Source organism: Rutilus rutilus (assembly GCF_951802725.1).
Source record: "Rutilus rutilus genome assembly, chromosome: 6".
Lineage (NCBI taxonomy): Eukaryota > Metazoa > Chordata > Actinopteri > Cypriniformes > Leuciscidae > Rutilus > Rutilus rutilus.
This window is the reverse complement of record NC_140214.1, coordinates 44,953,784-44,967,197: the sequence shown is the minus strand read 5'-3', so window position 1 is coordinate 44,967,197 and position 13,414 is coordinate 44,953,784. Positions and strand designations below refer to the sequence as shown.

Sequence of the window (13,414 nt, the reverse complement as noted above, 5' to 3'; positions counted from 1 at the left end):
TACCTTTTGACTAGTAACCAAAAGTCCAAATCATAGTCTCTGCTGCACCAATTTAACTGATATAAATACTAGTGTAGAACATTGCATAGAAACCGTGTCTATTCCTCGTTTAGTGAGATCAAATAATAAATCTACTGCAGATCTAGGAAAAATCTAATTGTTATTAAAACAGAAAATGTTGCTATTAGTAAACAAAAACAATTTCTAAAACTAGGTCTTCTAAACATTAGATCACTCACACCTAAGGCAGTTATTGTAAATGAAATAGTCACAGATAATAGCTTCGATATACTTTGCCTTACTGAAACCTGGCTTAAACCAAATGATTATTTCGGTCTAAATGAGTCTACTCCATCTGGATACTCCTATAAGCACGAGCCCCATCTGATTGGTCGTGGCGGCAGTGTTGCAACAATCTATAGAGATATTCTCAATGTTACTCAGAAAACGGGTTATAAGTTTATTTCGTTTGAAGTACTTGTACTAAATGTTACGCTCTTAGATGTTAGAAAAACATCCCTATTATCTCTAGCCTTGGCACCGTTTATAGACCGCCTGGGCCTTACGCTGATTTCCTAAAAGAGTTTGCAGATTTTCTCTCAGACCTATTAGTCAATGTCGATAAAGCATTAATTGTTGGAGATTTTAACATACACGTAGATAATCCAAATGATGCGTTAGGGGCTGCGTTTACAGATTTATTAAATTCATTTGGGGTCAAGCAAAACGTCACCGGACCAACTCATCGTCTTAATCATACACTCGATTTAATTATATCACATGGGACCGATCCAACCGATATAGATATTATACCGCAAAGTGATGAAGTCACTGACCATTACATGGTAACTTGCATATTACGTACTGCTGTAATATGTCATGCGGCGCCGCGTTATCAACTAGGCAGAACAATCCTTCCATCCACCATAGATAATTTCTCAAATTGCTTATCCGATCTGTCTCAGCTGCTCAGTGAACCCAAACAAACAGATGAACTAGAAGAACTAACTAGCACTATGAGCACCATTCTCTCTAGAACATTGGATGTTGTTGCACCTATTAAATTAAAAAAGGTCAGAGAGAAAAGTAAAGCACCGTGGTACAACAATACTACGCATGTTCTAAAGAGAGAAACCCGTATTTTAGAGCGTAAATGGAAACAAACTAATTTAGAGGTCTTTAGAATCGCGTGGAAAGACAGTATGTCACGTTATAAAAAGGCCCTAAAAGCAGCCAGGGCTGAGCACCTCCGCAAACTAATAGGAAATAACCAAAATAATCCAAGGTTTTTATTTAACACCGTGGCAAGACTAACAAATAAACAGACGTCACCCGAACAAAATATCCTGTTACAGTTCAGTAGTAATGATTTGATGAAGTTCTTCACTGAGAAAATAGAAAGCATCAGAACCACAATTGTAAACATTCAATCTTCAATTGCGCCTTATAATTCAGCCTCAATTATCACCCTGCAAGAACAATTACAGTGCTTTACAACTATAGAACAAAAAGAGTTAAAGGGATACTTCACCTCTGGGAAGATGAATGTGTATTTAAAATAGGTCATTTAAGTAGAAGAAATGTGAAGAAATTTTTGAATTTGGAGCTTTCTAGACTGAGAAAAGCCAGAAAATGTATTTTTGGCTTATGTGGATGAAAGACAACAACTCCCAGAATGCACTTGCTTCGCTGTCTTAGGAGGCCACGCCTACCGGTAAGAGTGCGCAGTTTAAAACAACCACAAAGCTAGCCTACGTGATGAGTTTGCGAGGGATTTAGAGATAGCCCAAAATGTCCGGGATTCGGCTTTTGCGTTCTACAGTCGCCATTCATTCATCATGTTTACTGTGGCGAGCAGGACGAGGCTGACGGCCGCGGGAGAACAGCGCGAGGCCGGTGGCATGATTACTGAGACGCGCCGGGTCTCCCATCTCTCATGGAGGAGCGGGAATTTTTCTTAGCAATGGTAAAACGCACATCAACCGATCACTTGTTTAGCGTTCATGTAAACACTACATTCAAATTCACCAATCGGAATGAATTCAGTTAGATTGAAACAAAAGGTGTGCATGTAAACAAGGAATAGCGACCGCAGAAAGCAAAAGCTGAATCCCGTACATTTTGAACGATCTCGCCCGCCGGACAAGTCCGGGAAAAGGAGGATGGTTACTTACTCAGCTTTCTCCTACTATTCAGCTTTCTCCACAGAACAAGAGCCTGCTAGCTTAGCTTCCAAAGAAAGACGGCTGACACTGTGTACATTCTGACTGAGTGAGATCCCACCCTGTATGGGCGGGCTGAAAACATGCGGAACAACGCCATCTACTGGCTGTAGTCTTTAGCCTCTGGCCAGAAAATCCTCCGATGACGCAAAATGACGATTTTTGCGTCATCGGAGGATTTTTTCCAGACAAAAAATACATAAATCTCTTGTCTCAGGGGGATATGAGGGTGGAAAGCACGGTAATTCGAAAATACTACAGGTTTTCTACTAATACAAAGCTTAATGCTAAATCCTGAAGTAACCCTTTAAATAAACTTATCACTTCATGTAAAACAACATGTTTATTAGATCCTATACCAACTAAGCTACTGAAAGAAGTGTTAACTGTAGTGGAAGAGCCTCTCCTCAATATTATTAACTCGTCTTTATCTTTAGGTCATGTTCCAAGAACATTTAAACTGGCAGTTATAAAACCTCTCATTAAGAAACCACAATTAGATCATAATAACCTAGCAAATTATAGACCCATTTCAAATCTTCCATTTATGTCTAAAATGTTAGAAAAAGTGGTGTCCGCTCAATTGTGTTCTTTCTTGCAAGAAAATGATATCTATGAAAAGTTTCAGTCTGGTTTCAGGCTGCACCATAGCACTGAAACTGCGCTCGTTAAAATCACAAATGATTTACTTTTAGCTTCTAACCAAGGCTGTATCTCAATACTAGTTTTACTTGATCTTAGTGCTGCGTTCGATACTATAGATCACACAATACTCTTAGATCGACTACAAAATTATACTGGTGTTCAAGGACAAGCATTAAGCTGGTTCAGATCATACTTATCTGACCGCTACCATTTTGTCTATTTAAATGGAGAAAAATCGATCATAACTCCAGTAAACTATGGAGTGCCGCAGGGATCTGTGTTAGGCCCTCTGTTATTCTCAGTATGATGCCACTTGGAAATATTATAAGGAAACATGGAATTAGTTTCCATTGTTATGCTGATGACACTCAAATATATATTTCATCACGGCCAGATGAAAACGCTAAATTATCCAAATTGACAGAGTGTGTTAAAGATATAAAAGATTGGATGACGCGTAATTTTCTTTTATTAAATCCAGACAAAACAGAGGTACTAATCATCGGCTCAAAAAACCACCCACAAAACCTCTCGCAATACAACTTTAACATCGTAGGATGTCCTGTTACTTTATCCTCTACAGTAAAAGACCTGGGTGTTATACTCGACTGCAACCTGTCTTTCGAAAATCATATTTCATATGTTACAAAAACTGCCTTTTTCCACCTTAGAAACATTGCTAAGCTACGTAATATGCTATCAGTTTCTGATGCAGAAAAGTTAGTTCATGCATTCATGACCTCGAGACTAGATTACTGTAATGCTTTATTAGCTGGTTGTCCTGCATCCTCAATAAACAAGCTACAGTTAGAGTTCTTACTAGATCAAGAAAATATGATCATATAACACCGATTTTATCATCACTGCATTGGTTACCTATAAAGTTCCGTATTAATTACAAGGTATTGCTACTTACTTATAAAGCCCTAAACGGCTTAGCTCCAGTCTATTTAATGGATCTTCTATCGCCCTATAATCCATCACGCTCTTTAAGATCACTAAATTCAAGGCTTTTGGTCATACCTAGGATATCCAGATCCACCAAAGGAGGAAGAGCATTTTCACATTTAGCTCCAAAACTCTGGAATAGTCTTCCTGATACTGTTCGTTGGTCAGACTCGCTCTCCCAGTTTAAAACTAGATTAAAGTCGCATCTCTTCAGCCAGGCATTCATATAATATTTTTAATCTTACAGTTCAAATTACAATCCGGCCTTTAGTTAATAATCGCCAGAGGAGAACTGGCCCCCGACTGAGCCTGGGTTCTCTCAAGGTTTTTTTTTCTCCATTGGGTCACCTGATGGAGTTTTAGGACACCATTAGGTCACTTGATGGAATTTTTCGGTTCCTTGCCACTGTTGCCTTTGGCTTGCTCAGTTGGGGATATTCTGGGAATATTTAATTTGATTTTATCAGTCAATAAATTCCACTAGAAACAAACCTTGTTGTTTTATTTTAATTTAATACTGTGAAGCTGCTTTGATACAATCTGTATTGTGAAAAGCGCTATACAAATATACTTGACTTGACTTGACTATATCATTTGAGCTAAATTCGTTACAACGCTGATGGCGTGCACATGTGTATTACGAGTTCAGTCTATTGGTATGCGCGTTTGAATATATGTGCGCAGGTTTGTAATTCCCTACAAACCAAGCCTTAAAAAACTACTTGTCTGGCCTTAACATTTTTGATACAGAATTTTATCACTTCGGGGTAGATACGTGAACCGAATTTTCCCGACAACGCTTTATCTGTAGAGTGGTAAAGGGATCCTCCATAAGGAGAAACTAGTTGGCACTTTAGCACCCCGCTATGACATCGGGTCCAGGCACAGGTCCTTCATCAGATCTGGATACAGCCTGGATCTGGCAGGCTGCGGGAAAACCTCGGGATAAACAAAAACACTAAAATTAGCGTAGATGCCATTCTTCTTATGATGTAACGAGTACATCAGGATTTATGGGAAGTGTTCCTGGTTCCGGCTGACCTGATCTATGCAGCCTAACATTGAATTATAGAAGTCTATAATGTGTTATGTGTATGCTAGGTCAAAGAGATGTGTTTTTAGTCAAGCTTTGAACTGACAGAGTGTGTCTGCTTCCCGGACAATGGTAGGAAGACTGTTCCAAAGTTTTGGTGCTAAATAGGAGAAGGATCTACTGCCAGCAGTCGATTTTGAAATTCTAGGTATTATCAACTGGCCGGAATTTTGAGATCGCAAGAGACGTGAAGGACTATAATGTGTTAAGAGCTCGCTCAAGTACTGCAGAGCTAAACCATTTAGTGCTTTGTAAGTAATCAGCAATATTTTAAAATGTATACAATGTTTAATAGGGAGCCACTGCAGTGTTGACAGAACAGAGCTAATATGGTCATACTTCCTGGTTCTAGTAAGAACTCGAGCTTCTGCGTTTTGGACCAGCTGTAGTTTGTTTATTAAGCGTGCAGGGCAATTACCCAGTAGAGCATTACAATAATCTAGCCTTGAGGTCATGAACGCATGAACTAATTGTTCCGCATTTGTCAATGAGAGCATATGGCGTAATTTAGATATATTTTTAAGATGGAAAAATGCGGTTTTACAGATACTAGACACGTGACTTTTAAATGAAAGATTGGTATCATGATGGTATAATTGGTATAATGATACTAACTGTAGTTTCTCCAGCTTGAATTGTGGGTTCATCAGTAGATCACTGAGGTTTTTCACTCCAGAGTCTCCTAGTTTATTCCAGCTCAGGTCCAGCTCTCTCAGGTGTGACGGGTTTGATTTCAGAGCTGAAGTCAGGATGAGAGTCTGTTTCTCTGTAATATTGCATCTATTCAGACTGAAGACAGAAAGAGAAAATGACTCAGATCTATGATGATCAATTAATGTGTTTAGCTTTATCCAGCAGACTTTTGCTGACAAATAAACAGAGATATCAAGGTAAAAGTAACATGGAGAAAGACTACACATTGTGTTCAGGTGTTCTTGTTTATTAGTGTCTGTGTGTAGTGGGGGGGGGGGGGGGGGGGGGGGGGTCTGGAATCCACTGCTGCCTCAATGTATATGTAACGAGTGATTATAATCAAGGTATTAATCAATATGTTTCCTTCTAAATATCAAATTAATTGAATGACTTCTCTGGAGATTTTACTTTGTTATAGAAGTTACCAGTATTATAACTGAAATGTTATTTTCATTTATTCTTTAATGTCTGTATTTGATATCTGAATGCAGTAACAGTGCTTGCTTATTTAGCCCGGCTTCCGGAAATGAAATATGGACTTGTTTTGTGTTTGAAAAAGGTCTTCAACGTGTTAAAACATATAGGGGTCATTGAAGCCAATAGTTTAAGGGACCATTGCTTTGTTAAAGCCTTACTTTCCAGTTAGACTGAAGTGTAGCTCTCCTTGAGAGAAAGAACGCATTATCTTGATGGTTTGAGAGGACTCTCCTGTTTATAGTTAGAGCCTGGCCAAATCCAACCTTGGAAAAGCTGTGTGTGTTAGACTGTGTGTTAGTCTTCTTGGTTACAGGTTAAGGAACAAGTGGCATTATTGGAGATTGACTGAGTTGTTGTTCTGGACATGCTGGCGCCCAGCAACCCAAATCTGCAACCTGGAAGGTCACGACGTGCCTAACTTCAGGGTCTGAATGTTCAGTCTATCAGTATATGTTTGGAAAATTACTATGTTTACCTATTCTTAGCCAATCAGAAACTGCAATCTGAAGCAAGGACATAGTTCAAATCTTGGTGTAGGGTATAACTGCTGTGATCTTTGTAACTGTAAGCGGGGTGGCCTACGAACTCCTGTGTGAGTCTTGATGCTGACTTCTGCTGATGAAACTGCAAACTATCTTCAGTAAAACTTTTCTTCCAAGAACGGTAACCCTTTATTTTACAGTCCCCTAATTACTAGGTATTTACCTAGTAAATACATGGTAAGTTATAGTTGTTTATTGGTAATTACCACAGGTAACAAGTATGTAAATGCAGAGAAACTACAAACTAATTACTAGGTATTTACCTGGTAAGCATATGGTAAATTATAGTATTTTAGTGTGTAATTACTTAAGGTGATTAGTATGCAATTACAGAGAAACTACCAGGGAAAAAAACACCACTGTTAAATATCAACTGAACAAAGTACTGTGTACTTGTTACCTGTTTAGGTTGGTAATAACTCCAATTTAATTGTGTACTTCCTCAGAATGTAGGCAGCCAATTTTTAGAAACACCTCCAGTATTACTCATCAATTCAAGTTAGGTTTGTAGTTATCCTAGGGTTATGTTGTAACAGTCCATGTTTATTTATTACTATCTTGAAATTAAGACGTAGTTTCCAATAAATGACCTTGTCTTACATAGTTGTTGTTCATTGCTACACCCATTTATAGAGGGTTTATCAAATAATTTACCTTACACTTACCTGGTAACTACCCCGCAGGAACAGTTTTTCATAATGTCATGGCACATCTTATATACTGGGTATGTTCTTGCAAATGTTTTTACAATTTACTCAGTAAGTAAAGTGCAACTGTACTGTAAAATGAAGCCTTGTTTATTTCCATGGTATTACCGGAATTGTACCATATAACTTGATCATTCCCTTTTCCATAGTCACATTTTTTTACCTCATATGTCCTGCAACGTTACCAAGGAAAACATGACAATTTACTCAGTAAGTAAAGTGAAACTGTACTGTAAAATGAAGCCTTGTTTATTTCCATGGTATTACCGGAATTGTACCATATCATTCCCTTTTCCATAGTCACATTTTTATTTTTATTTTACCTCATATGTCCTGCAACGTTACCAAGGAAAACATGAAAATTTACTCAGTAAGTAAAGTGCAACTGTACTGTAAAATGAAGCCTTGTTTATTTCCATGGTATTACCGGAATTGTACCATATAACTTGATCATTCCCTTTTCCATAGTCACAATTTTTTACCTCATATGTCCTGCAACGTTACCTAGGAAACCATGACAATTTACTCAGTAAGTAAAGTGAAACTGTACTGTAAAATGAAGCCTTGTTTATTTCCATGATATTACCGGAATTGTACCATATCATTCCCTTTTCCATAGTCACATCTTTTTTTTATTTTACCTCATATGTCCTGCAACGTTACCAAGGAAAACATGACAATTTACTCAGTAAGTAAAGTGCAGCTGTACTGTAAAAGGAAGCCTTGTTTATTTCCATGGTATTACCAGACTCTTACCACATCCTTTGCTACTGCTTAAACATTTTTGAAATCACAAACTTTTACCGTGTGTTCTGCAACTTAACTAAAACATTCCAGCCTGGTCTCATTGTTAATACGTAGTATTAACACGTAATTTTCAAAGATAGAAAACTACATAGGCTACAGTTATGAAGAAAAACAACATACGTGTAATCACAATAATTTATTTATTGTGAAAATGTCAAAACCGGTACCAAAAGTCGTTCACATGACGATGTGTTGCAGTCACAGTCCTCTCTTTCAGTATATAATAATTTTGAATGAGGTAATTTACAGAGCAGAATTTAAATGATTAATCCATGAAAATGTTAATCCGGCTTCGCTCGCTCTGTGTGAAGGCGCGCGCGCTTCTCCATTTCAAATATAGTTTACCGACTGAAATACGACATGTCGCAATCTGTGACGAACATAGACGAACAGGCGAGAGCCAATGAGCGTTTGATATCACTGCCGTAAAACATGTCGTAACGCTTCTTGAGGGCGCAATTTTTGAATTTGAATTCATCAACGAGCGCTCGTCCGCGGGATTTGACAGTTACAGACTGCGCTGTTGTTAAAGCCTGTGGAATGGAGATGAAGATGAAGATCACACACTGGATAAAGGGCTGAATTTGGATCTCTTTCTTGCAAACATATGGATTCTAAAGATTTGGATTATATCAAGTAGGCTATAATAAAATTGATGTCTTTTGTGAATTTATGTTGGGTTTTGGTGTATTATTGTTCTATTGGAAAAAACGCATTTTGTGTCTCACTGTAAATAAACTAAATATTAAAATGGTTAAACGATTAAATAAGGTACTTTTAAGGTTTTAAAGTGTATTCTTGTTTAACTGCATGTATGCTAATCCTCCGAAACGAGTTTGCAGCAGAAGGCACGAACAGAGCGAAATGTTATTAGTCTATTTCTTGAGTAAACTGCATAAATGCGACTGAAAACGTAATTGATAAGACATTTGAATGCAATAGAGTCAAAACATTAATGCCACGAATTTAATATGCATAAATAAGAATGCGTACAAATACGTCGGTATAGAGTTGTTCATACGTAAATAATTTATGTTTTTGTGCTGTTAATGCAAACATTTTACGTTTTAGTGCTGTAAATACTAAACGTTTCTGTGTGTATAAAACGTAAGTAAATGTACGTATGGTAGAATTACACTTTACGCAAAAATACACACGTTCTCATGAGATCACGTTGAACATTCTCAGTAAGTAAAGTGAAACTGTACTGTAAAAGGAAGCCTTTTTATTTCCATGGAATTACTAGGATCTTACCCTATAATCTGTAAAAGGTACAGTTACGTAGCTATAACAGATTATAGGGTAAGATCCCAGTAATTCCATGGAAATAAAAAGGCTTCATTTTACAGTACAGCTTCACTTTACTTACTGAGTAAATTGTCATGTTTTCCTTGGTAACGTTGCAGGACATATGAGGTAAAAAAGTGTGATTTGCATTTGCAAGAACATACCCAGTATTTAAGATGTGCCATGACATTAGGGAAAACTGTTCCTGCGGGGTAGTTACCAGGTAAGTGTAAGGTAAATTATTTGATAAACCCTCAATAAATGGGTGTAGCAATGAACAACTATGTAAGACAAGGTAATTTATTGGAAACTACCGTCTTAATTTCAAGATAGTAATAAATAAACATGGACTGTTACCAACATAACCCTAGGATAACTACAAACCTAACTTGAATTGATGGGTAATACTGGAGGTGTTTCTAAAAATAGTCTGCCTACATTCTGAGGAAGTACACAATTAAATCAGAGTTATTACCAACCTAAACAGGTAACAAGTACACAGTACTTTGTTGAGTTGATATTTAACAGTGGTGTTTTTTTCCCTGGTAGTTTCTCTGTAATTGCATACTAATCACCTTAAGTAATTACACACTAAAATACTATAATTTACCATATGCTTACCAGGTAAATACTTAGTAGTTAGTTTGTAGTTTCTCTGCATTTACATACTTGTTACCTGTGGTAATTACCAATAACCAACTATAACTTACCATGTATTTACCAGGTAAATACCTAGTAATTAGTTTGTAGTTTCTCTGCATTTACATACTTGTTACCTGTGGTAATTACCAATAACCAACTATAACTTACCATGTATTTACTAGGTAAATACCTAGTAATTAGGGGACTGTAAAATAAAGGGTTACCCAGTAGGGATAGCCCTCATGTTACCATTGTCTTCTTTCTAGCTTTGTCCCCTGTAACTGCTGTTGGTGTTGTTCATATTTCTTAGTCAAGTCTTTCTTTTTTTTTTTCAAAGCTTTGAATCAATTAAAACTATTTATTCACAAAATGATTCACTGTTTCACACCCATTACTAGTGTTCAGTCAACTTATAGTCTAATAGTCAGGGTTATTTAAAATAAACTAGAGCGACACTCAGTCGAAAAGCAAACTCATAAGAACAGAAACGTCTCACAGAGCAGAAGGCCAAAAGTTCACTAGATCATGATTTTCAGTATGAATACAGAGTGTGAAATTAAGATATTTCTGTATTTTAAGCAAGAGGAGTGAGAAACGTCAGCACAGAGAAAACTGGCTTGTGAAACTGCATGTTTGTGAACATCTGGAGACTCATATACCTGCTGTTGAAAGATGCAGTGAATTTGGGCTTGATGGAAAACAAAACAAAATTATGCATATTAATTATCAAGGTATACTCCAGAATAGCAGCACATACACTGAGCCATAATGTCTATTTGACCTGTAGCTCGTATCACAACTAAACTGTGTTGACGATTATCATCATCATGACAGAACCTGCAGCATCTGATCTGATCTTGATCATTTTGATGCAACAAATTGTCCAGCTTATTATATAACTAAAATAATATATTTGTTATGAATATTTTGCCTGCATTTAGCTAATTTAGTTAATTATTAGATCCCGTCTCACCTCAGTGTCTTCAGTTGACAGTGTGGATCCTGTAGTAAATCATTGAGCTGCTTCACTCCTGATTGTCCAGGATCATTTCCTGTGAGATCCAGCTCTATCAGGTGTGAAGGGTTTGATCTCAGAGCTGAAGCCAGAGCTTTATAACCTTCTTCTGTCACACTGCAGTTAGAGAGTCTAGAACAGAGAGGAAAACATTCAGCTGATTAATCAGTTAAACCTGAACAATATAAATCCTTAAACTAAATTTTATTTTATTCTTTGTACAAATGTATTTAAGGTCAGTTGCAAAAACTGACAATTTAATATGGAGGCAAACAAAAGGCTCAGAGAACTTTAATATGTTAGACGTCAACATCCCTTTCAAAATTGCAATTATCTAGCGTAGCGTTAGTTCTGGCAGGTCACATTAGTCAAGCTCGCATCAGCTGACCCTCAGCTGATCCACATCTACCTATAGGATACGACGCCTATCACTGTATACATATATAAGCTCTTTCAGTATTAGTATTAGCTCAGGAGCTAATGGGTGTTATACTCGATTGCAACCTGTCTTTTGAAAATCATATTTCATATGTTACAAAAAAGGCCTTTTTCCACCTTAGAAACATTGCTAAGCTACGTAATATGCTATCAGTTTCTGATGCCGAAAAGTTAGTTCATGCATTCATGACCTCGAGACTAGATTACTGTAATGCTTTATTAGCTGGTTGTCCTGCATCCTCAATAAACAAGCTACAGTTAGTCCAAAATGCCGCTGCTAGAGTTCTTACTAGATCAAGAAAATATGATCATATAACACCGATTTTATCATCACTGCATTGGTTACCTATAAAGTTCCGTATTAATTACAAGGTATTGCTACTGACTTATAAAGCCCTAAACGGCTTAGCTCCAGTCTATTTAATGGATCTTCTATCGCCCTATAATCCATCGCGCTCTTTAAGATCACTAAATTCAAGGCTTTTGTTCATACCTAGGATATCCAGAACCACCAAAGGAGGGAGAGCATTTTCACATTTAGCTCCAAAACTCTGGAATAGTCTTCCTGATACTGTTCGTTGCTCAGACTCGCTCTCCCAGATTAAAACTAGATTAAAGTTGCATCTCTTCAGCCAGGCATTCATATAATATTTGTAATCTTACAGTTCAAACTACAATCCGGCCTCTAGTTCGTAAACGCCAGAGGAGAACTGGCCCCCGACTGAGCCTGGGTTCTCCCAAGGTTTTTTTTTTCTCCATTAGGTCACCTGATGGAGTTTTAGGACACCATTAGGTCACTTGATGGAGTTTTTCGGTTCCTTGCTACTGTTGCCTTTGGCTTGCTCAGTTGGGGATATTTTGGGGATATTTAATTTAATTTTATCAATCAATAAATTCCACTAGAAACAAACCTTGTTGTATTATTTTAATTGAACACTGTGAAGCTGCTTTGATACAATCTGTATTGTGAAAAGTGCTATACAAATATACTTGACTTGACTTGACTTGACTTGGCTAATTACCCTCCTCCATCCCCAGCTCCACCTCTCATCAGTCAGGATTTGGCATTCTGATTCCCCTTGAATCAGAATAAATTATCGAATAATGTTGTACTTTAAAATCTTGAATTACTTATATTTGCAAACTTTCATGTTGGTTCTGTTCTGTTTACCCTAAGGGGGGTTATTGCTGCTTTCCCTGCTCTTATCCATGCTAGGCTGCATGGATGCGCAGGGAGTTCTCGCCCAGAACGGAAGCATACTGCCAATCCAAACTGTATGCTAATTGTCAATCATATTTGACGGTAGTGGTCCTGACAGAAATCTAAAACTGTACAGCTCTGAAAGTCTATGATCTGAATGATCCACAAAATCGGAAAATTCGAAAATTAAAGTTTGGGAATGACCCAATAAAGTCCAGACTTCAATTCCATTAAAATGCTGTGGAAGGACTTGAAACACAGCTCATGCTGGAAAGCCTGCAAATGTCACTGAGCTGAAGCAGCTTTGCAAGGATGAGTGAGACAAATGGACCAAAATACCTTCACAGTGGTGTAAAATACTCATAAACTACAGGAAGTGTTTAGTCGAGACTAGCTGCAAAGCTGAAAGCAGAATCAAAGATACACAGCTTCCTCAAAAGCACTAAAATACATTAATACTGTTATATACAATCTTAAGATAAGTGAATTCTACCAGATCTCACCCTCCTTTCTGTGGCAGGTTTACCAGCTCTAACAGAATCATCTGAATTCTGACTCAACACTAGGTATGCAAATAACGATTATATCACTAAATTATAAATTACTATAAACAAAAACAGCACAATTTAAGTGTTTACTTATAAGTAGTATATATACAGTGAGGAAAATTAGTATTTGAACACCCTGCTATTTTGCA

At 37.3% G+C, this 13,414-nt stretch overlaps 2 protein-coding genes across 2 annotated transcripts in view; both read right to left on the bottom strand.

The window, feature by feature from the left end:
- The window catches only part of LOC311292518 (uncharacterized protein), a 1,083,963-nt gene that overhangs the window by 777,877 nt on the left and 292,672 nt on the right, over window positions 1–13,414 (bottom strand). The window lies entirely within an intron of this gene.
- The window catches only part of LOC311292550 (uncharacterized protein), a 31,427-nt gene that overhangs the window by 15,680 nt on the left and 2,333 nt on the right, over window positions 1–13,414 (bottom strand). Inside the window, exons 2-3 of the mRNA XM_084412274.1 lie at window positions 11,037–11,210; window positions 5,524–5,697 (exon numbers count right to left, since the gene is read on the bottom strand). Of these exons, the coding sequence (XP_084268400.1) occupies window positions 5,524–5,697; window positions 11,037–11,210 (348 nt within the window). The remainder of the gene's footprint in view (window positions 1–5,523; window positions 5,698–11,036; window positions 11,211–13,414) is intronic.